Raw genomic sequence first — 24,857 nt, forward strand, 5'->3', positions numbered from 1 at the left:
TCCGCTTCCTGCATGCCTGTGCCTCCAGGAATAGCAGTCTTACCTGGGGAAGGCAGAAGATAAACGCTAGCAGAATCACATCAGAGGGGGCTGACCCATTTATCAGCTGCTATTTGGATTGTTTAATCAGTTTCTAAGTCATTGATTCCCACCTTCAGGGAGGCAGACAATGCTCTGCACGAGAAGTGTCAGCTGTTTGTGGGGGGACAGAGGAGGCGGCTCCTCTCTGGGGCCCGCTGAGTCGGGGATTTTCATCAGCCACTAGATCTCAGAGCCATCTGCAAGGCATACGTAATGGTTTTGCAAATAATCTCCAAAAATCACCAGCAAAGATTTTACTCTGCGTATAAAAGTTTCATTACCCAAATCCAAAGGTGGCAGCTCCCCTTTCTTTGGTCTGCCTCGACCGCCATCTGGGCTACTCTTAGAACTCTCCTAAGAAAATTCAGCTATGCGCAGGAAGCAAGCAACTCAGTTGGAGAGAGAACAGCTAGGAAAGGGGTAGCAGCATGTTAACCCGAAGGGCTGAAGGAAACCAAAACTAAGCTGCATGATTAACAGGAGCCAGGTAGGAAATGCAGACATGCCAGTCACAACGTAGGGAGTTTCCCGCAAACAAGGCAATCAAAGAACCCCAGATACCCAGGTGGCTCCCACAAACACTCAGGGGCCCCATCTCCTCTACTCCTCACGACTTCCTAGAACGTTGGATTTCCTCCCATCCGCAAAATCCTGACTCAATCTGATTTTTCTCCAAACACTGGACCCCTGGTGATGAAGGAGGATGAAGAAGTAACATATGGAGGATAAGAACTTCCACCTCATTCTGCCCAGTATTCACCACCAACCAACCACTTGGAAGAACAGCCAATTGAACCAGGGACTCTGATGCTACCAGAAAATTCCTTAAACTCAGAAATGATCCAGTAGAGCAAAGTAGACAGTGACGGAGGAACTGACTCTCTGTACAAAGACCAAAGGGCAGAATTTCACTCAGCTTAAGAGAAGGCTCTGACGGGACGGACGGAGGCAGCGTGGGTTCACGTCGGTGCTTTGTTACACAAAGTGCCTATCCAAGGGGGTGAGGGGGTGCTGAGTCCCACTTGTGGCTCTGGTGTGTATGGTTTTGGGGCACGGGGTGTATTTTCAGTCTAGCAGTGGCCCACTTACATAGCACGCAACTGCGAAGGGCTAGGGAAACCCTTTCTGCTTCAGCTCCAAGCACCCTTGCAGCGTGAGAAAGTGGCACGCAGTAGACTCAGAATAGCTTCTGCGTCAGGTTCTCGTACACTTTTTGGAATTTAGGATTGGTTCCAGAGTGGGGTTCTCCCAGAGGAGAGCCTTCCGGACTCCTAGCCAGAGATGACCAGTCATGCCTGGAGGACGGCACCGGGTCGGCACCACCACTCGGACCCTTCTCTTCTTTACAAAAGGGGACTTCAAAAAGTTCACGGAAAAGTGGAATTGGAAGTTCAGGATAGTGCCAAAAATAGGTGTGAAATCCACTTGTAGTTTTCTCGTAAAATGCATTTTCCATGAACAAGACAACTTGTACTGTGTACATCTGGCTCGTCTCCTATACTTAACGATCTATGCCTTAAAGGCAGGCACCATGTCACACTCACTGTGAGAACACCCACACACCCCGCACACCAGAAATGGTTACCAACAGCGAAGGGACGGCAGAGATGGGAACGCCCCTGCAACCTCCTCCTTGGAAAGACACTCACTGCGGATGCTCGCCCGGTGGCAAAGTTATCTGAATGTCATTCTGTGCCCTAGGGTTATTTTCCGACTCCTTAGAGAGAAGAGCTGGCCCACGTCCCAGGAATAACTTGGTCATCTGGCTGGCGGTCACGGCCATGTTCTAGGGAATGCAAGAACAAGCAGCCGCAGGCTCCGTGCAGCAGGGAGAGTAACCCTGCACCCCTCTGCGGTGGGCAAGACACAACTCTGCCCCCAAACGCACCACAAACCCAGGACTGCACTTCACTGTCTCTTGGGGCGGGGGACGCCAGGGTGCATGCACCTGCCCAGGCAGCCTCCCTTTTGTTCAACTGCTCCTTGAGAGGCAGTTGACGCACACGACGCTACTGAACTGGCGAGGCTTCTGCTGAACGCTCTCCAAGCGCCAGCTCACTCACTGATTCTCACAAAGTGTGTGAAGCTGGGATGATCTGACAGAGGAGATAACTGAAATCCAAAGAGATTCAGGTGCTGGCTCCAGGCCCCAGTGGTGGAGAGGAGGAAGAGGCAGGATTCACGCCCAGGTCTGTCTGTGCCCCTGAGGATTCTGCCTCTAATCAAACTTCTCCAGCTCCTGGGAAACACAGAAGCAAACACTTTCCGGCCATACCTTGCATAGACAATCTTTCACAGATCTCTTTAGAGTCCACGTGATTCACCCAGTGTGTTATTTACAAAGCCCAAGGTGATAAAAGTCATTGAGACTGGCCTAATAAAAGCGGAAATTGCCTTTGAACTTAATGCCCCTCCCACGGTAAGCATCCCGGGTGATCCTGCTTATTGTCATACACTCTGTGAAAACGTGTCTCTGGAGAATTCCAGAGGCTCATGAAGTAAAGCTCACCCCATGGCCAGGTTGGCCTAATGGCCTGACCCAGCCATGAGCAGTTTCCTGGTACAGTCTATGAGATCATTGTAACGAGGGCTTTACTATAAATAGGAAGCTCGGCCAGACTTTGCAAGTGGGACTTAAATAGAGATTCTGCTGCAGCTTATGGGAAATTGAGTCCCGCTGTACGGAAGGAGGTGACAGGGAAGGCAGAGACCCGAGCGGCATCTCGAAGGCAGCGCCCCATGATGGATTTGGTTTACTGTTGATGAATGTTTATGGGCTGCGATCATCTAAGAGATAGGAGGAAGCCACAAGAAAACACAGTGAGCCGTAAGAGTTTAGGAATTGACCTGGGGGAATGATCAGTCTAAAAGCCCCCGGGAAAACAAACATGGAAATCAGGGACAAAGTTCACGAAGACCTGCAGGGGGAAACAGTAACAGAAGGCACGCGGGAGGCGGGCGTACAAGTAAGTGGAAGCCAGGAAAGGCAAAAACGCAGCCACCAACAGCGCCCCCACCAGGCCCGCCAAAGGGAGAGCAGGCATTGTAGGAAGGGGCTGGTGCACACTGCAGGACTGTTGAGCTAAATTGGCTTCCTGTCTACAGCAAACAGCACCCCAAGCCTCCCATCAGACGAGCACCCAGACAGGGCTACCCATGCCCCTCGCAGTCAGATCTCAGTCAGGAACTTGAGCGGCAGCGACAGCCCCTCAGCCAGGTTCTGCCAAGACCAGAAGTTTTGGCTCACACACAAAGGGCATGGCCTCACACCCCGAGCAGACACTCAGCCCCGCTGCCAGGGCCCAGGGCCCACAAACACGTGGCCATGCCCGGTGCCCACCACCCAACCCCTAGCCCCAGCCCTGGTTCAGCAGCCGTTTTTCAGGGAGCTTGGGGAGTTCCGGGGCGGCGAGCAGAGCCCTCCGGGAAGAGATGCGCCTCTCCTCGTCCCTCTCACTGGTTCCCCCCGCCACCCTCCACGGCTGACAGTTCCCGGGGCCCTCCACAGGTCTGACATGTTTCCATGGCAACCGGAATCCTGGGCTCCGGCAGCCTCCGCTCTTGCCACCTGTTATTGCTTCATCTCTCAAGTGTAAAGCACGTTAGCCCCGTGCCACTTGGCTGTGCACGGCACATCTTCAGAAGACCCAGGCAAGAAAGGGGAAGAGGAAAAGGCAGCCCTAGGCTGGCCACACTGGACAGGCCAGGCTGGGGACGGGGTGGGGGGAGGCTTCCCTTCAGAATCAGCACGCAGGTCTCAGCTGGAGGCCACCAGCCACCTTCTCGCCAGCCTTAATGAGGGCCGCGGGAGGGGCAGGGAGGCAGGTGCAGGCTGGGAAGAGATCGGTGCTGGCCCACCGCGCACTAGCCAGGGGAGGGTTGGAATGGCGTGATCAGGACTGTGGGGAAGGCTGGGCCAGAGGGCAAAGCAAGCATCAAAGCCCAGATAAATGCCCTTAATTCTCAGGCTCTCACTCGCCCTACTGCTTGCGTGTTTACTCACATAAATTATCCGCAAGCCCTGACACCTCTGCTCAGCACTCCCCTGGAACTGATGAAAAAATAAATCCCACAGATCCAAGGAATAAACATGCTAGGATTCCATTCAGGCTGGCTCTTTGTGGTCGTCTCGTGGCCCCAGGACAAAGACCACGATGGCATCTCCCAGCCCCCTCTCCCAGTGTGGTTGGGCAGGCAGGGGAATCAGGGACCCAACAGGGAAGTGGACACCAGGGTCCACTCACTGCTTGACCTAAGGCCCTCAGCGTCCTCCAAGGCAGAGAACTCACTCCTCCTGGTGCCATTCGGCCACCGGCATGGGGACAAACGTGAACCAGAGGTAAGGATTAAGGGGGCAGGGGCCACAGTGCTAATGTAGACGATTCTAAGCACTGAGATTCGAGAAGGCAGGGGGCTGTGTTAATAAATCTTCAAGTTTACGGGTGAGGCTGATAAATCATCACACCCAGGGTCATCAGGAACAACATGCAACACGACGAGCTGAAGTAGCCAGACGGGCAAGGAGGAAGCTGGGAGAGACGGGGATTACGCAGTTAACAGCACGCACAGCGCAGGGTCCCCACGGCCCAGGCTGTCGGAGCGCAGGCCCGTGTAGAGGCAAGGGAACGTGAGGATGGCATCGTCGGGCCGGTTCGGCCTATTGTTGGAGGCTCACAATAGGGTGGGCCGAAGGAGAGACAGGAAAGAGAAGTCTTCCCAGCCCAGAGGAAGTCAGCCTTTCATCACGGCTTCGTATTTGTGTGTGCGTCTCCGTCCCTGTCAGCCGCGAGCTCCCTGAGGGCAGGAGCCACGTCTTTCATCTCGGCAGCCCTCGCACCCGCACAGTGACTGACACGGAGCTGACAATCAATACTTCATGAAAGGACAGCGATTCTTTCACAGAGGCTACTGGGGAACACTGACCAAAAATAAAATCTCCCGGGCGAAGGGGAGCCAAAGACTAGGAACCGAGCGAGCATCAGGTCTCGGGGGTGCACAGCGCCATCGAAGGCCCTGCAAGTGCCCGACCCTCTGTTGTCAAGGCCGGGAAGAGTGGGGAGGAGAAGGCGGTCGTGCTGGAAGCCCCCGGTCTCCCTCCCCCCGGGAATCCTCTCCCCCAGGCCTTTCTTGGGAAGCCAGAGTGGAAGGAATTACGAAGTCCAGATCTAGGCAAGTGTTTGACCTGGCAGCTGAGACGCCACTTGGGATGCCCACGTCCCCGATCTGAGCTCCTGGGTTCAAGGCCTGGCTCCAGTGTCTGACTCCAGCTCCTGCCAGTGCAGACCCTGGGAGGCAGCAGTGATGGCTCCCTGCCGCCCACTGAGAGATCCAGGTGGAGCTCCCCACGTCCCAGCTCTGGCTTCAGCCCAGCTGCCTGCAGGCATCTGGAGAGTGAACCAGAGGATGGAGGATTTCTTTCTCTCTCCATCTTACCCCCACCCTCCGCCTTTCAAGTCCATTAAATAAAGAAATAAATAATATAATAAATAAATAACTTTTTTAAAAAACAACTCCCAGATAAACTGGTCCCAGAGTGTTGAGTCCTCCTTGGTCAGCGGCAGTAGCCCGTGAGAGGGCAGGACCCCTCTCACCAGTGTTTTGCTGGCTGTAGAAATACCACAAAAACGTTTAAATTATGGTGTCAGCCCTCTTCCCCTTCCATGCCTGCATTCTTTTTTTTTTTTAAAGGTTCATTTAATTTATTTATTTGAAAGTCAGAGTGACAGAGAGAGGGGGAGAGAGAGAGAGAGAAAGAGAGAGAGCACCAATCCCTTTTTTCACTCCCCACATGGCCACTGTGGATGGGGCTGGGCCAAGCTAAACCCAGGAACCAGGAGCTTCATCCGGGTTTTCCACGTGGGTGGCAGAGGCCCAAACACTTGGGCGATCCTCTGCTGCTTTCCTAGGTGCATTAGCAGAGAGCTGGATCAGAAGTGGAGCAGCCGGGACGTGAACTGGCGCCCGTAATGGATGCTGGTGTCACAGGCAGCAGCTTTTCCCTCTATGCCACACGCAGACCCGCATTCTTCTCCCTCAGTTTTAGTAAACACAAAGCTTGTACCTTTGGTAGAAACCTTGTGAATATTCATTCCTAAAACCTGCGGGAAAACCAGAAAACACACATCTGTTCACCCTGATGTCTCCATCTCAAAGGATGTACAGGCTGGGCATCCCTAATCCAAAAATCTGAAATCCAAAACACTCCAAAATGTGAAATGTTTTTGAGCATCAACATAAAAAATCCACAGCTAACTTCATATGATGGATCACGGTCAAAACACAGGTGCACTAAAAATGTTGCTGGGTTACATGTATATGAGGGAACTTCAAAAAGTTCATGGGTAAAAGATAGGTTGGTTTGGGTGTGATACATTTCAAATCCACACATAGTTCTTTTTTTTTTTTCATAATACACATTTTCCATGAACATTTTGAAGACCCCCTTATATGAATCATAAATGAATTTCACATTTAGACCTCGGTCCCATTCCCAAGATATCTCATTATGTATATGTAAATATTCCCAAATCCAAAAACAGTCTGCAATCCAAAATACTTCCCAAGGATTTCAGGTAGGGGACACTCAACCTCTATTTGGCTAGAATCGCAACCTGCAGTTCGGCCCAAGGTCACACCTCTTTGCCAGGAGTTTGCACCCTGTATCCCTGTATCACCTGGTTGGGGCTGCACAGCCCACCAGCCGGGTCCTTTGTGCTACAGCTTGAGGTGGTCACCCCCAATCTGTCACAGATGCTACAGGAAGGTAAGGAAAAGACCAAGGGAAGTGCGCAGACTAGGAAAAGCACACGTTCTGGTGGCAGGTCACAGGGAAGGTTCCTGCTCTGGCCCAGTTCCTTGTGGCTGCCACCAACTCTGTCAGTGGAGGAGGAAAACATTATCTGGAGGACAACTATGCCAACCCGACTCCAAACAGTGCTATCGTCCCCCTTGAAGAATCGCAGGGCATCTTGGGTGAGCTTCCCCCTCCAGAAGCTGTCAGGACATTATGAATTGTAACAATCCCAATTCAGCAAGGGGCCGGCCTGATGGCACAGTGTCAGTTAAGCTGCCACCTGCGATGCCAGCGTCCCCTACAAGCCCATGTTCCAGTCCCAGCTGCTCTGCTTCTGATCCAGCTCCCCGCTAATGCTTCTGAAAAGGAAGTAGAAGATGGCTCAAGTCCCTGGGCCCCTGCCACCCACGGGGGAGACCCAGATGGAGTTACAGGCTCCTGGCTTTGGCCTGGCCCAGCCCTGGCTGCTGTAGCCTTTTAGGGGAGTGAAAGAATGGGTGTAAGACCTCTTTCTATCTCTCCCTTCTTCCTGTTTTGCCCTTTCACGTCCCTCGCCATGCCCCACCCACCACCACTGAACTGAGTCCACAATGGACCTGCATTTTCAGTGTCTGAAAATACTGGAAAACAGTATTGATGGAAAGGAAAAGGATTGCCTTATGTTCCACACCCCAGGGTTAGGGGCGAGCCAAGAGGCTATGGAGCCGAGGGACAAGGGCCTGGCCGGGCAACACATCCAAAAGGCAAGCCCATAGGTAGGTGCCAGGGGCCAGGGATGCCTGTCCTACGTGGGACAGAACAAAAACAGGTATAATGATTATATGTCAATTACAATTTTTAAAAATTTTAATAGCCATGATCAAAAAAAATCATACATACATACATAATACATACATACATAATTTTCAATGTACAAAGATAAAGAATTAATTTTTTCTGTTTTTTTTTTTAATTAAAAAAATAATAGAATAATGGCCAACTTCTCCCTCTTATATTTGACAATGCAGCCTAATTCCTGACTGGTTCTCTGACTCAATGGCTCCAAAAGAAGAATTAAAAGGAAAGCTATCACCTGAGCATCAGTCTCAGATTTCTCTGAGGCAGTGGTCATCTGCAAATTTCTTAAAAACACGATCCCAGGGCCCATCGCAGACTTCCCAAACCCTGGCACCACATCCGACAGCCCCATCGTCTTACATCACAAAGATTTCCTGTTCACACTGTGCTGTGTGTGAATGGACTTACTTAATTTTCATTTTCATTTTTTTTTTTTTTTACAGGCAGAGTGGACAGTGAGAGAGAGAGACAGAGAGAAAGGTATTCCTTTGCCGTTGGTTCACCCTCCAGTGGCCGCCGCGGCCGGCACACTGCGGCCAGCGCACCGCACTGATCCAATGGCAGGAGCCAGGTGCTTCTCCTGGTCTCCCATGGGGTGCAGGGCCCAAGCACTTGGGCCATCCTCCACTGCACTCCCGGGCCATAGCAGAGAGCTGGCCTGGAAGAGGGACAACTGGGACAGAACCAGGCGCCCCAACCGGGACTAGAACCCGGTGTGCTGGCGCCGCAAGGTGGAGGATTAGCCTATTGAGCCACGGCGCCAGCCTGGACTTACTTAATTTTCATCGTAACCTGTGAGATGGATGCCTCTATCACCCTGAGTTTACATAGGTGATCCTTGAGAGGCAGGAAGACATGCAAGTGGCTAACTCAGCTCCAGACCTGGGCAGCATGGCCTCCAGCTGGCTGCCCACTGGTTACGACCCCGCCAGGAGCACATATTAACCAAGCACCTGACAGAAGTCCAGCAGAAAGGTGGCAGGGCCTGAGCACACAGGGCCTTATGCGACAGGGCTCCCGAAAGTTACAGTGCGAATCACTTAGGGATGTCGCTAAAATTCAGATTAGAAGGGGGTAGGCCTGAGACCCCACACGTCTCGCAAGCTCTCTAGTAGGGTGGCCAAGCATTGGAGGGTGTCTGAGACTGGGAGGTCTCCAGGGTCCTGGACTTTCAGAGCTACAACTGGGCAAACCTACACAAACGGCTCACCCAAGGCATGAGACTTCCAAATACATCCTCACCTCCTCACCGTGAGGACTGTGGACTATACTCCAGTGAAACAAACAGGTTCTGAGCACAAGTGTGGTCTGATCGATTTTACACAAGGCTACTACCAACAGTTCTTGGAAAGCTGGAATTAAAAGATCCATTCATTTGGGTGCAAAAATGATTTTTGGAATCCAGGAATACAGGGGGTCTTCAGAAAGTTCATGGAAAATAGATATTATAAGAAAATTATGTGTGGGTTTCAAAAAAAATATTTTAAGATCACTGCAGTTTTGCAATGGAGAAAAGACTAAGACAGCAAGAGCAGAGGCTGGGAGACCAATAAGGAAGTCACAGTGACCCAGGCAGAAGCCAGCGGTGGCCAAGGGATGGAGAGAGGGAGTCAGGCAGGGGGTGTGTTTTGGTTGTAGTGCTGTAGGAAAACAGAGCCAACAAGAATGAGGGGCACTGGTTTGAGTCCTGGCTGTTCTACTTCATATCAAGCTCCTTGCAATGCACCTGGGAGAGAGCAAAGGATGGCCCGAATGCTTGGGTCCCTGCCACCCATGTGGCTCCTGGCTTCGACCCAGCCCAGTCATTGTGGCCATTTGGGGAGTGAACCAGAGGATGGAAGATCTCCCTCTCTCTCTGTAACTCTGATTTTCAAATAAATAAATAAATCTTTAAAAAGGGGGTGGGGTGGGGATGAAGTCTGAGGATTTTAGGCACAAGCATTATTTTATCTCAAAGAGCAAGTTCAGAAAAAGTTGGAGGAGCTAGGAAAGACTGAGATACAGAACAAGGGCAGAAGATGCAGGAAAATGATCAGAGTGATACATGGCTTCTAATTCTAGAGTACAATTTATTTATCAATGAAAGTCTTAACCAGAATTTGTAATGCAGGGAGAGGGCATCCCTAGACCACCACCAATGGCTGAGGTCAGAGTTTGGAAGAGTAAATGTGCCGGCTGGCGCCGCGGCTCAGTAGGCTAATCCTCCGCCTTGCGGCGCCGGCACACCGGGTTCTAGTCCCAGTGGGGGCACCAGATTCTGTCCCGGTTGCCCCTCTTCCGGGCCAGCTCTCTGCTGTGGCCAGGGAGTGCAGTGGAGGATGGCCCAAGTGCTTGGGCCCTGCACCCCATGGGAGACCAGGAGAAGCACCTGGCTCCTGCCATCGGATCAGTGTGGTACGCCAGCCATGGCGGCCATTGGAGGGTGAACCAACGGCAAAGGAAGACCTTTCTCTCTTTCTCTCTCTCACTGTCCACTCTGCCTGTCAAAATATAAAAATAAAAAAAAAAGAGTAAATGTGCCTGCCATGGACTGGAAGTGTCCCTTTACCCTCCAAATTCCCAGGTTGAAAGCCTAAGCCCCTGTGTGCTGGGGTTTGGAAATAGGCCTCTGACAGGTCATCAGGTGGCAGAGGCCATTGGGGGTGGGATTCTCATGATGGGATCAGTGCCCTTATGAGGGCCTGTTTGCTGCCTCTACCCACACACCAAGTGGAAAGGCCCTGGGAAGACACAGTGAGCAGGTGATGATCTACAAGCCCAGGAGACAGCCCTTATCAAAGCCCGACCCTGCTGGCACCTTGACCTTAGACTTTGAGTGTCCAGAACGGTGAGAAACACTCAGACAATGGAATTTCACTCTGGCCAAGCTGATGAGCACAGAGTCTGTGAACACATTCAGCTCTTCAAAACGGTGCCTTAGCCAATCGGCCCACAGGTGAGAACCCAGGCACACCAGCAGAGTCATAACCAAGATCCAAGCCTGGGATCGAGTGTTGTCCACTGGGATTTCAACTTCCTGAACGGTGTCCAACTCAGTCCCCTTCCCAGCTCTGCTTCCCCCCTCGCTGACTGTGGGACGTGGGACAAAGAACTTGTGAGCATCTCAAGAAGATGCTGGTGAGGGGCCTGACCCCTCGCAGGTATTATGTCGTTTCTTTCCCTCCTTCCTCTCCTACATGCAAAATAATTTTATTTTTGATAAGGCAGGGTCTAAATAAGTAAGTGTTCCCAAGAGGTCGAGTGTGAGTGGTGCCGTCAGGCGCATGCCCCGTGCACAGGGCCCCTCACTCGGCCTCCCCGTGCCGCAGTGTCCTCCGGGGGATGAACGCTGGACCCAGCCAACGCTGGTGTTGTTGCTCTCTGTGCTGTTGCTCCGTACATGCAACTCTTCAATCCCGAACATTCTAGGTAATGAGGCCCCAAACGTGAAAGAAACAGCAGCTCAGAGAAAGTCAGCAAACACAGGGATACTCAACCCTGGGGAAGCAGCACAGGAAATAAGAGGAGCCACAGCTGGCTGGCTTCCACTCCACAGACTCTCTCCCTGGGCTTAATAAACCACCCCTCTTATTAGCCCAGTGACCAGAAGCTCTGCTCTAGCTGAGACTACATGTCATGTCTTTTTGGAGAACCAGTTACACTCAATCCCCTCAACGGGGCACAAGGACAGTGAATGCTGAATAAATGCTTATGTTTAGCCTGTAGAGAAGGACCAGTGTCAGGGCTGGTGCTGTGGCATAGCAGGTAAAGCCACCGCCTGCAGTGCTGGCATCTCATATGTGTACAAGTTCAAGTCCTGGCTGCTCTAATTCTGATCCAGCTCTCTGCTTAAGGCCTGGAAAAGCAATAGAAGATGGCCCAAGTACCCGTGCCCCTGTACCAGCATGGGAGACCTGGAAGAAGCTCCTAGCTTCAGATCAGCCCGGCTCTGACCGCTGTGGCCATTTGGGGAGTGAACCAGCTGGAAGACCTCTCTCTCTGTCTCTCCCTCTCTCTTTCTGTAACTCTATCTACCACTCAAGTAAATTAAAAAAAAAAAAAAAAAAAAAAACACGAAGGACCAGTGTCTCAGATCTAAGATTTAGCAAAGGATGTGCAAGGGCCAGGCCAGGCTCAGATAGTCACAATGTAGGTCAATGAGGCCTCACAGCCAGTTAGCTTCACAGGGATGGCAAAGCCCCATCACGGCCTCTGATGGAGCCCCTGACACCTATTAGCCCTCTGTGCTAGGAGACAGGCTCTGTCGATCCAAATGGGACAGAGATGGGATGTCAGCCCTCACGACGTGCAGCCTGGTGCCAAACACCCACAGCAACTCACTGAAGGCTCACGGCAACCTAAGGGGCCAGTGTGATTATCTCTGTTTTACAGATGAAGCAGCCACAGAGCAAACAGGGGTATAGAACTGACCCACATTTACAAAGCTAGAAGACAGCAGGGTGGCGAGGTCAGGACTTGGAAAGTGGATGGAACGATTCCAAAGCCATTCTCTGAGCCACCGGGTCAAGGGTCCAGGTGAACCACGGGGCTGGAAAATGAACCCTGAGCACCGTGATACAGGGATAGTTCAGAAATCGCATTGGAAAATAGAAGGAAAAGAGGTTTATTTTGGTGCAACAGATTTTGAAAACCATGCAGTTTTTACAACACGTATTTTCCACAAACCTCCTGAAGACTGCACATACTTCCGAGGACCCGAGTAGTTGCTCAGGTTCTTTGCTTTATAATCTACGAACTACTTAGCTCCATAATCATTCAGCTAAAGCACACTTGTTGAGGGGGCAGCATTTGGCACAGTGGTCGCTGCACTGAGTGGGAAGCCCACAGCCCATATTGGAGGGCCCGCGTTCAAGTCCCAGCTCCACTTCCGATCCCAGCTTCCTGCTAATGCACACCCTGGGAGACAGCAGCGATAGCTCCAGCACCTGAGACTGCCACTCACATCAGAGACCTGGACTGAGTTCGAGGCTCCCGGCTTTGGCTTGGCCCAGCCCCAGCTGTTGCAGGCTATTTAGGGGGTGAACCAGTCGATGAAAGAGCTCTGTCTCTCTGCCTCTTAAATAAATAAAAACAAATCAATATGCAAAAAAGAACACCTACTTCTAGCTTCCAAATGTGCTCTCTGGGCAGAGAAAAGCAGCTCACTCTCCCAGAAATAGCCCTGGATTTATGCCTTCCCCTCCTCCCCATCACAAAGGGTACTATTCTGGGTGGAGGCTGGGGTAGCCGTGTGGGCTTTCTGTCTTTGCAGGCACCTGTTTCAGAATGACTCCAGCTTTTAGAGCATATTTCAAAGGTAATTTTCACTGTGTCCCCCAAAACGGCACGAGGAGACACAGCCTGGGCTGCTGCTGGGAGGACAGGAGACAGCCAAAGCTCACATCTGCTTGATCTCCCCCATCAGTGTGGCAATGACATCATAGTCTGCCTTGGGATAATTTGCACATTATCAGACTAATTTTCAGATGATCTAATCAGCAGACATTACCCCCTCCTCAGTTCGGCTATCCCCCTCCAGCTCTGCAGAGCACACGTGGGCTGAGGCCTTTTGTTCTCTCAACAGGGATGGAAAGACTAACCCTCTACCAGGCACCCCGCCCCGCCACCGAGAACGAGGCCGTCAGGGTCCTGGGACAGCCCACCTCCATCTCCACGGACCTGGGGAGCAGAACCTGGAAATCAATTTCACAGACCCATATTAAAAAAAAAAAAAAAACCACTTTCCTCTTAGGAGCCCAAGTATGTGATAGGAGAGCATGTTCGGCTTACACTGTTAAAGAAAAGAGACACACCACGTCACAACTCACAGGCTCAGTGGTGCTTTTATCAACTGCTTGTTCTCATATTCTAGTGACTGCTGCTGTGGCTCCCCAGGCCCTGCAGGATGAGGACATAGCACAGCACAGAAGATGCTTCCGGCTGTGGCCCCTGACTACCTGGCCATCCTTCCCCCAGCTCCCTACACCCAGTAGGCTGCCACCAGCTGTCTGGGTGCACCATGCTACCGCATATCTCTGTGCCTCCAACACACCCTTCCTTCTACCTGGGAAGCCCTCTGCCTCCCCAGAAATCTCTCCTCCTTTCTCAAGGGCTAACTTGAAGGTTTCCTCCCCAGTGAAGCCCAATGCCATGACACTCAAGCTTTAAAAAACTGTTTAAGGGGTTGGCACTGTAGCGTATCAGGTTAAAGCCCCAGCCTGCAGCACCGGCATCCCATGTGGAAGCCAGTTTGAGTCCTGGCTGCTCCACTTCCAACCCAGCTCTCTGCTATGGCCTGGGAAAGTGGTAGAAGATGGGCCAAGTCCTTGGGCCCCTGCACCCATGTAGGGGGTCTGAGGGAAAGCTCCTGGCTCCTGGCTTCGGATCAGCTCAGCTCTCCGTTGTGGACATTTGGGGGTGAACCAGTAGATGGAAGACCTCTTTCTCTCTGGTTCTCCCTCTCTCTATAACTCTGCCTTTCAAATAAATAAATCTTTTTAAAAATAAAAGAAGAAAACTTGTTAAAACATAACTTTGGGCTGGCGCCATGGCTAACTAGGCTAATCCTCTGCCTGCAGCGCCGGCACCCTGGGTTCTAATCCCGGTCGGGGTGCCAGATTCTGTCCCAGTTGCTCCTCTTCCTGTCCAGCTCTCTGCTGTGGCCCGGGAGGGCAGCAAAGGATGGCCCAAATGCTTGGGTCCCTGTACCCCCATGGGAGACCAGGAGGAAGCACCCGGCTCCTGGCTTTGGATTGGCACAGCACTGGCCATAGCAGCCATTAACAGAAAGAAGACCTTTCTCTCTGTCTCTCTCTCACTGTCTATAACTCTACCTGTCAAATAAAAAAAAAAAAAAAAAACACATAACTTTGTAGTCACCACTGTCGGAGCCTACATTTCAGGAGGTCAGTGGGGCCTGAGAATCTGCATTTCCAGGAAGGTCCCAGGTGATGCTGACGGAAGCACACTGTGACCTTGACCCTTAGCTCCTTTGTGGCTCTGTACTTGCTGCGTTACACACCCTGCCCAGTCTGTGAGCTCCTGAAGGACGGAGCCACATCTCGTTCACGCCTGTATCTGCCAGGCTCAGCCCACACACAGGGTTCCATACATCGCTCCTAAACAGAGGGACGGATGGACGACAATGAACTTATACTCACACAGCTTTTTCACATAGATCTAGACAACCTTGATGCTATTATCTATAAAAGAGTCTCACTATGAAGAGTAGGTCAAAATAAATTACAGAAGTGGTTTTTTTGGTTTTGTTGTGAGAGAGAAAAAGTCAGATGGAGAAAACTCCCATCCACTGGTTCATCCTTAATACTCACAAGGGCCTGGGCGGAGCCGGGCTAAAGCCAGAAGCAGAGAATTCAACCCAGATCTGGTGCCCTGTGGATGTCAGGAACACTGCTCGAGTTATCTCTACGACATCCCAGGGTCTGCATTAGCAGAAAGCTCAAGTCAGGAGCTCGAGCGGGTCCCGGACCCAGGCCCGACCAGGTGCCCGGATAGGGGACGCAGGCCTCTCAACCACCAGGCTAAGTGCCTGCCCCTCAAGAAGAATTTCAGTGCTGCAAGCCTGGGTCAGTGACCTGCTTTCGGTTTTTTCTTTTTTTCACCTGCTTGAAAGACAGACAGAATGACACAGCAGACAAAGAGATCTCTTCTTTGCTGGCTCACTCCTAAAAGCCTTCAACAACCAGGCTGAATCCAGGAGTGCAAACTCCACCTGGTCTCCCACGTGGGTGGCAGGGACCCAGTTACCTGAGCCCTGTCACCTGCTACCACTCAAGGCGTGCACTAGCAGGAAGCCGGAATTGGGGGCAGAGGCAGAAGGAGCCAGGCCACAGGGACGCGGGTATCTCTAACTGTGTCTTAACTGCTACACCACACCCATTCTTCAGTGGAGCTCTGAATTCAAATCCAGGGCTTTGTCTGCTGGCCCGGCCCTCCTGGGGGTGTTTATCAAGGCTGCGTCTACAGCAGCACAGCAGCACGCTTCTGAGCGGCTCCTCGCAGAGTCCTCCCCCTCCCAAGCCTTCCCTCCTTTAATCATGCACATCTGTGTGTGTTCTGTACATAAATGGCATGTGTGTACACACACATATACATACCACACATGCGTGTGCACACATGTGTGCATGTGCCTGTGCATGAACACACATGCGTGTACACGTATATACACATATGTGTGCATATGTATACGCATGCCGCACACATGTGTGCACACGTGCATGCACGCGTCTGTGCATGAACACACACACACACACACGTGCGCGTGTGCACACACAGTGATTTCATCTGCACAAAGTAACTGAAGGTGGGAAGAGAAAAGGAGGAAGGAGGAGGAATCTGACCTCACGGGGAGAGGAAGGCCAGCAGCTCTGGGGGCAGTGTGGGGAGAGGGGAGACCCCAGCAGAAAAGGACCCCCACCCGAAGGGGAAGCATCAGGACTCCAGCCATCCCTGGGCTGCTTGTCATTGAGACAAGGGGCCACAGAGGCAAGGGGGTCAGATCTACAAGAGACACAAGAGCCTGGAGACAATGAGAGGGGAGAGGGAAGCAAGGGCAAGAGAGGCACCAGCTTGGGGCGGGGCCGAGGAGGGGACGACAGGAGGAGTGGCCTGCCAACCGCTGAGCTGGCAGCCCGGGCAGCACGTGGGGGAGGCAAGATCAGGGCTGGCTCCAGCCGCCCCGTGCCCTTTCAGCAGCAGCAGGCATGGGATGAGCCCCGTGTCTGCTGCAGACACAGTTGCACGGCGCGGAGCAAGGCCAGCAGGAGCGGCGAAGTTGAAAGGTCTCTGCCGCTGCAGGTGCTGCGCCCCAGCTGCCCTTGGCCCTGTTTATCCAGGAGGCCCCATGCTCGGGCAGCCTGGGTCCCCCTGCAGCTCTGCTGAGCCAGGGAACGAACGTCAGCATTTCTGCTCCAGTAGCGTCCTCCTAGTCGGCCAGGCGTCTCCCCGGGGGGCAGCACAGATTAGCCTCCTGGATTAAGTGCTCCTGCCGCCCTCCCCCACTCATAAAGCCTCACCAAGTTGGGGGAGGGGGAGAGACGCCCAGCACAGACCTCAGGATGCTGCTGAGCTGTCATGTTCAATTCACGGCTCAGCCCCAGTGGCATTTAGGGGCAGGATGGATGGGAGCCCACCCCCACACCCCAGACAGTGTATTAACCATGCTGGCAATTAGAGCTCGCGAGAAAACGGTCGGGGGAGGCTGCTTACTAGGGGAACGTGGGAGGGAACAGAGCACACTGAGCAGCAGGGGCAGCGAACCTGGGCGAAGCGGCGCTCTCCTGGGTTTGAGAAAGGACGGCATTTGCTGGCACTAAACACCTCCTGTCACAGCTCTCCACTAGAATCTCTCAGAGAGGGCGCTATGAGAAGCAGCCAAAAGGGCTTCTGGACTTCCTTCCTATGAGGAGGTCCCGGGTCATCCCAGCTCATCTCAGGTACAGCTCTTTTTTTCCAGGAGGTCAAAAAGCTTTGGCCAGAAGCAGGTGTTTGGCGCCATAGTTAAAATGCTACTGAGGACACCCACATCCCACATGGGAGTGAGTGCCTGGGTTCCAGTTCAGGCAACTCTGCTTCTTATTCCAGCTTCCTGCTAATGCATACCTTGGGAGGCAGCAGCTGATGGCTCAAGTACCTGGATCCCTGCCACCCATGTGGGAGACCTGGATTCTTAGCTCCTGACTTCAGCCTGGCCCAGCTCAAATGTGGGCATCTGGGGAGTGAACCAACAGATAGAAAATCTCCATCTCTGATTGTCTGTTTATTTCCCTTTCTCCGTGAGTGTGTGTGTGTGTAAGAAAGAGAGCGAGAGAGAGAAAGAGAGAGAATCTATGTCTGCCTCTCAAATAAATAATTTTTTAAAAAAAATATGGGATGCTAGCACTGCAGGCAGTGGCTTTACCCACTATGCCACAGCACCTGCCCCAAATAGTTTTTTTTTTAAGATTTTATTTATTTATTTGAGAGGTAGAGCTATAGACAGTGAAAGGGAGAGACAGAGAGAAAGGTCTTCCATCCGTTGGTTCACTCCCCAATGGCCGCAACGGCCAGAGCTGTGCCGATCCAAAGCCAGGAGCCAGGTGCTTCTTCCCAGTCTCCCATGCCGGTGCAGGGGCCCAAAGACTTGGGCCATCTTCTACTGCTTTCCCAGGCCACAGCAGGGAGCTGGATTGGAAGAAGAGCAGCAGGGACTTGAACTGGCACCCTTATGGGATGCTGGCACCACAGGTGGAGGATTAACCTACTGTGCCACGGCGCTGGCCCAAAAATTTTTAAAAAGTGAAATGGCCGATTTGAAGAAGCCAGTTTCTCATCAGAGGGAGACAAGGAGTGGCTTGGAGGCTGGGGAGTGCGTGCTCACGACAACCCCTCGGAGAAGAGACTTCTCACGGAGGCGTGTCGGGGGCGGGGGGAGGAAACAGGCTCAGCTTCCTTTGACCATGCAAGGCCGTGTGGCCTCGAGGAGCACGCACCCAGTGGTGACAGAACGTGAGGAGGCCCTGGTGGCAGAATGAAATATGACAGCGCTGGTCTCCTAAGTCAACAGCCAGGGAGGGGACAGAGGTTGTCACCATTTGGCGTGCCCTCATCCCATCCTGGAGTGCCGGCTACTCTGGTTCCAATTCCAGCTTCCTGCAAATGCACACCCTTGAGGCGGCACAAGTACTTGGGTCCCTGCCACCCATGAGGGAGTTGGTGGCTCCCAGCTTCGGCCTGGCCCAGCTCAGGCTGTTGCAGACAGTCAGGGAGTGAACCAGCCGATGGAAGATTGATAACTTTCTCCCTCTCCCTCTCTCCCTTTCTCACCCCTCTCTCTCTTCCCCTCCCTCTCTCCCTCTTGACCTCTCTTTCTTCCTTGAAAATAATTTTTAAAAATGTTTTTGAAGCCAACAGCCAACCTGGAGGAACAGCTAAGAAGATGCTGCCTCATTCCACTTAGGGTCTGCCCTGTACCTTCTTCCCTGTTGACAGCATCCTGTTTCTCCTCTCTCTCTCTCTCTCTCTCTCTACCCCCCCCCCCCAACCATGTCTCACAGACACACACAAACTATAGCGAGGCTGCAGGGGAGCAGGGAAAGAAGTGACACAGACAAGAGAAGCAATGCCAGCCCTACGGTGTGAGCAAGGCTCTGGGAGCAGGATGGCCTGAGCTTTGAGAGCAGCCGTGAGCAGCACAGCTAGCATTTGGGAGAGGGAGAACTAATCCCAAGCTAACAAGCGCTGTCGAGCGAGCAACAATCATGAATCAACACCATCCAGAGAGTGGCCAGCACCAAAGGGGCTCATTCTCAGCCTCCTCGTGCAGGCGACCACGGCTCCTTGTGACTGCTGGACACTCAGCCCAGAGAAGGGAAAGAGGAGAGACGGGGAGGACAGGCAGTGTCGAGTGGTGCCTGGGCAGGTCGAGAGATCTGCCTCTCTGGAGGACAAGGGTGAAGAGGACACCTCGACCCAGAAGGAAGGCAGAGGCCTCCACGGGCAAGGCTCCGTCAGATCCTCCGGCCCTGCTCTTCCGGTTCTGAACCCATGACAACAGCAGGTGAGAAAACAAGGACAAGTCTGTCCTGCTGAAGGTTGGGCCCTGACAGGAACAAGGAAAGAAGGTGGTGTGTGGCCCCCAGCACCCCCCCAACCTGCCCCAACCCCAGCCCCCAGAATAGCACTGCATCTGCAGATAGCGTCTTGATGTTAAAACGAGGCCATGGGGTGGGCCGTAAGAGCCCATGTGACCGGGGTCCTCACAGAGGAGGAAATGAGGGCCCAGCAAGTGACAGCAGGGGCAGAGAGCCAGCCATGGGCAGGGGCAGTGGAGGGGGACGGGGACAGTGTCTGCAAGTCCAGCAGAGAGGCCCCCAAGGAATCCAACCCTGCCCGCTCCTTGATCTTGGCCTTGCAGCCTCCACAACCGTGAGGAGATGAAAGTCTGCAGTACCCAGGCTGCGGCGTTCTGTTCTCATGGAAGCCCCAGCAAACCAAGAAAGACGGCAATATCAGGGGCTGGCACTGTAGCGTAGCAGGTAAAGTCGGCGCCTGCAGTCCGGCATCTCATATGAATGGCTGCTCCACTTCTGATCCAGTTCCCTGCTCATGTGCCTGGGACAGCAGCAGAAGATGGCCCGAGTGCTTGGGCCCCTGCACTCAGTGCTCCTGCACCCACGTGGGAGATCTAGACTAAGCTCCTGGCTCCATGCCATTGCAGCCACCTGAGGAGTTAACCAGTGGATGGAAGATCTCTCCCCTCTCTCTGTTAACTCTGACTTTCAAAATAAATATCTTACAGGGGAAAAGAAGGGCAGTGTCACTAGGGGAAGAAGAGGTGAGGGTCAGGGGAGAACAGGCGAATCCAGGAAAGGTTCTTGGCCACAGGAGTATTAATTATTTAAAGTCTTTGGTGAAGGCAACCAACTGATACTGGTTGACTGAGTTGATTGCAACACACTGGGGTCATCCTTGAATGGCGGACTCTGACTATTTTTAAAGGTCTTATCCCTTTAATTGCAATGAACTGTTCACCTTAATACACCTATCGCTCACTCCTGTGAACCAAACAAAAACACAAGGCACATCCACAGACACTCTCCACCAGGTGATGGTCGCATGGCCCCCACCTTGCAGCAGGCCCTCAAAAGTCCATCATCCCCAGCCCAGTTTGAGACTTAGGGAGGCCCAGAGCCCCTAAGGGGTGATATACAGGGAAGCCAAGTGGTCACTGCTAAGCCTCTTTTTGACTCCTTAATCCCTAACCAGAAGCTGAGGAGGGAAAGAAAGGATGGAAACAGAAACTCAACTCTTCAGGTTCCCTTTGGGTCGTCAGAGCCCAGTGTCCTAAGTGACAGATCCACCCTGTTTGCACGTGCCACTGGAGCACGGGGGCTCCAGGCAGCACCACTGACACAGGAAATGGATGCCAAGACTGTGCCCCTATACCAAAGCCTCGGCAAGACATCAAGAATCTCCTGAGGCTCAGAGCAGATAAGTAGACATTCAGAATGTCTGTCCAAATGCACGCTCCAGGGGCTGTGGCCAACTCGGTTCAGCAGCTGTGAGGGGGTTATCTTGGGCAGAGGGCAAAGAGTGGCCGGTCTGGTATGGACGGTGGCCAGGGAAGGACATCTCCCTCCTGCTGAGCACTCTCCTTGCTTCCCCGGAAGCAGAGCCCTGCCCTGTCCCCGCAGGCCCAGCACCGGGCTGTCAGAGGCATGGCAGCTGGCTGGCTGCGTAGGAGCCAACTCCCTCCAGGACATGGAGGCCAACCAACAGACGATGCCAGAGGTGACAAACGGGGACGTGCCCCAGCCCTGCCCACCCCACCCCACCCCCGCCTCACTGCCCCAACCTAACCGGGGGGACTCACGTCTGTGGTTCTCGTTTCTGTGGTTGGGAGGGGACCGGGTCTCCTGGTCCTGGGCTTCGTCCCCCTCCTCGCTGGCCAGGTGAGTGTGAGCGTAGTGGTAGCTGAGTCCCGGCCGGTTCTTGTAGCGCTTGCCACAAACTGGAGGGGAAAAGAGGAGACAAAAGAGGGAAGTGTCCACATCAGCAACTGTGGCTGCCACGACTCCCAGCGCAACGCTCCTTCTCCCAAGGCGGCGGAACCAACGCCGTCATAGCACAGCAGCGCAGAGGGTAAGAGCCATGGGCACGCGCCACCATTTCCTAGCTGCGAGTCCCTGGACAAGCCACAGAACCTCTCTGTGCCTATGGTTCTGCAGAGAGAACCCGGGAATGATGGGAGAACTCACCTCTCAGGGCTGCTCAACCTCACTTAGAAGAGCCCTGGGCGCATGCCTGTGTGACTGTTACTGTAACATGGAATCTACCAGAGCAACATTCCCCGGCACAGACGAGGCACACAAGGCCCAGCCCTGCTAAGTGATTTCCCTGGGAACACACAGCTAGTTGCGGCCGATGTGTCAGAACCCGGCCGGCCGGGACTTCTACGGCAGTGCTCTGTCCGCCACCCTGAGGTTGAAGCAAACAGTTTCATCTGGATAAGATGCTCACTGTTCCCCTTCCACGCATCCGTGGTGGACGTGCCCCGCCTGGACTTGGTGCCTGCCTGCCCCACAGTCCGCGACAGGTGCTTCTGGGAGCAGCCTGCGACAAAGGCAACAAGCAGTGTCGACATGGCTTGGTGGAGCCAGGAAGAGGGGGAGCGGTTCCATGGCGGGCTGCCCAGCAGCTGGGTGGCAGGAGGCTGGCGACCTGGCGGCAGACAGAGCTCCAGCTTCAGGCTCCCTGCACGCACAGCCCCAGATCTCGGGCCTCCCCCCGCTCCTGCTCGGCTGCACACTCGAGGCTCACACACTGTCCCTGCTCCTCACACTGACGCTCACAGGTCACATCAGTGCACACCAGCACTTCCCAGGGTGGAACGGGCACAGACTTCAGCACAGGCCGGGGTGCAAGGCCCACGTGTGGCTGCTGGAGCACCGGCCACGGGAGCCTGAGCGCCCGGAGAGGAACTCCTGTCTGGCCTTCTCCTTCTGTGGGTTATTTCTCTCTTGCAGCAGCCAACCATCGGTAAAAATAAATAATGCCATTTTTCCTCTCCTGTATTTATATAAACTTATTTTATTTTTGCTTAATTCATGTGTAAAAATCACCAGGACAATATTTCAAAACAGTAAAAGCAAGAATTTCCTATTTTCATGAATTTGGATTTATGGTTTCACTGTTTCAAATGATGTATGTGGCTAATTTTTTAGTCTTTATCAAATTTAAGGAGTTCCTCTCCTTCCTGTCTTAAGAGTTTTATTATAGGAGGACTTTATCAGCTGCCCTCAGCACCTCCTAATGTATGTTTTTCTTTAGTTTGTTGATACGGGGAATTGCGTTCATTTTAATATTTCACATTATGGAGCCTCTCTTGCCTTCCATTCTGTTTGGTCAGAGCATATGATTCACTTGACAAACTGCTACGTTCTGTCTGCTGATGTCAGATCTGTAACTCAGACCTGAGATAGATCTATAACGTCTGGACAAACTCTCACCAGGTTCAACTTGATGGTAACATGACTTCCAAAACTGAAGAGTTTCGCTGTGTGACACTGGACGAGGCACATGTTCTCTGTGCCTCTTCTCTTATGTGAAAACCGGGATACCAACACTTACCTGGAAGGACAGCTAAAGGGATTATGAACAGTGTTCATGCAGCGTCTCGCTCACCATGACACAGAATAGATGCCGAGTGAATGGTAAGGGACGGGCAAGGGTGCCCATCGTGTTTGCCAAGTCTTAGGTGAGGACCCCCCCCCCAAAGAAGGACTTCACCCTGGCCCCATGCTGTGGAATCTGGCAGTGGACAGGACTTCCTCGAGAAAACCAAAGTTCCAAATGCAAGTTGGTGCCTCACAATCGTAACTTCCAGGCCTAATATTCAATCGCTTCTTTATATGGTCTCTCTCTGTCTCGTATATATATTGCAAAAATAAACACCAAGGCTGGTGCCTCCCATGTGACCCCGGCAACAGGACCCACAGAAACCCTGAAATGTGGTCTAGGGCCTGCTTGTGGCTTTTTCTACTTAACTCTGAAATGATCTGAGGTCAAAAAGCAGCAAATTAGGGGGTCGCTGGATATGAATCCATTTAGCCACTCGGCATACGGATGAGGAGGAATAAACGTGGATCAAAGCAATAACAGTACCAGTATCAACACCAGGCGGCCTCTGCAGCTCTCCCCGTCATGAACTCACAGCATTTCACTGGTGCCATTTGTTATGTCAATCATCACCGTTTTCCTTAAGCCACAGAATTTCTGGATCTTAATGAGCAAATTTATTCCCACGAATACTCCCGAAGCCTGTCCTGTCATGTCCCGCCAGAGCGGGCCTCTCTCCTTCAGACTCCTGGAATTCGGGCTACGTCGTGCTGGACGGCCTCCCTGAAGACGAGTTTCCTGTTGATTTCTGCCTGACATCCACAACTGCATCTCATCGGCCTCCAAGCCACGCTACACCCTCGGAACAACTCACCGAGTGGCTGATGAATGAACGCTTGTGGGAAAGCCAGGAGATGGGCGAGGAGTGAGCTCGGAGAGTCAGATCCATCAGTGCACATTAATTTCCTACCAACAGCTCTTAAAACCCACAAAGCCAGACCCAAGCAAAATCTCCCTCCTTCTCCTCCTCCCTAACCAGTGTGGAGAGACATCATTTTTAGAGTAAATCATTTTTGCTGGAACAGAGATTCTCAAAGAGTAGGCCCTAAACCAGCATCGTCAACACCACCTAGCAACCTGTCAAGACACACAAATTCTCCAGCGGCACCCCTGCCCCACTGAAGCAGTGACTCGGGCAGCCGGGCCCCAGCAACCTGTGTTTGTAACAAACGCCGTGAATTAGAGGCTGCCATGCACACTGAAGTTTGAGAACCACTAAGTGAAAAGATCGGATATATTCAGGCTTGACTCCACCCGCCCGTGTCCACCTGCCCCTCTGGGTGGATGGACGTGGCAGGTGGGGGCACTAGAGCAGCAGGAGCAGCCCTGAGAAGCAGACAGCACCTGGAGGTCCCGCAACCCGGACACCTTTAGGAAGAGCACTCTGAGCAGAGCTCTGCTTTTGGCCACCTGTGTATAACAAATAAGTCACTCCTTCATCACCGGGCCTTCAACTCAAGACGACGTTTATTAAATAAGCACCTAATAGATGCCCCGCCCTGTGGCAGCAAAGGAACAAAGATACACGACCCTCAGAGCCCTCCAGCAGAAGAGACAAGCCAAGGGGAGGAGGCACAGGTGCAGCCAGGAGAGCAGGTGCCTGGCAAAGGGGAGCCTGCAAGAGGGATGGCAGATGGCTTGAGGGAGTCAGGGGGTGGCTTCCCAGAGCAGGAGCCATGCCCTGCGGTGCAGGAGACGAGCCCGGCTACCCCAGGTGGACAAAGCGGGCCAGGGCATTCGGGGCACCAAGGCACAAGCACCTCAAAGTTCAACAGAACTGCAGAAAAAGAAGGGCGGGGGTGAGTGTGGGGGGGTTCACAAGGTGGGCAGTGGCAGGGGAGGGTTTTACCCAGAAGACCACCTTAATTAGACGTACGCATTGGAAATATCATGTAGGATCACAGAGCAGAAGATGGGTCTGAAGGTGGTGAGAGGCTGATTTCCATTGTCTATGGGTGAAGTACAGGATTTTTGCTTGAAGAAGGAAACT

General features: G+C 52.9%; 1 protein-coding gene across 6 annotated transcripts in view; it reads right to left on the reverse strand.

The window, feature by feature from the left end:
- The window catches only part of DPF3 (double PHD fingers 3), a 307,659-nt gene that overhangs the window by 72,043 nt on the left and 210,759 nt on the right, over positions 1-24,857 (reverse strand). For all 6 annotated transcript variants that reach the window (XR_007911682.3, XR_007911683.3, XM_051826041.3 and 3 more), the window contains exon 7: positions 21,063-21,200. Coding sequence is in view for 4 of the 6 variants with exons in the window: in XM_051826041.3 (XP_051682001.1) it covers positions 21,063-21,200 (138 nt within the window). In the remaining 2 variants the exon portion in view is untranslated. The remainder of the gene's footprint in view (positions 1-21,062; positions 21,201-24,857) is intronic.

Source organism: Oryctolagus cuniculus, chromosome 20 (genome assembly GCF_051225735.1).
Source record: "Oryctolagus cuniculus isolate XC-2025 breed Fujian yellow rabbit chromosome 20, ASM5122573v1, whole genome shotgun sequence".
Taxonomy (NCBI): domain Eukaryota; kingdom Metazoa; phylum Chordata; class Mammalia; order Lagomorpha; family Leporidae; genus Oryctolagus; species Oryctolagus cuniculus.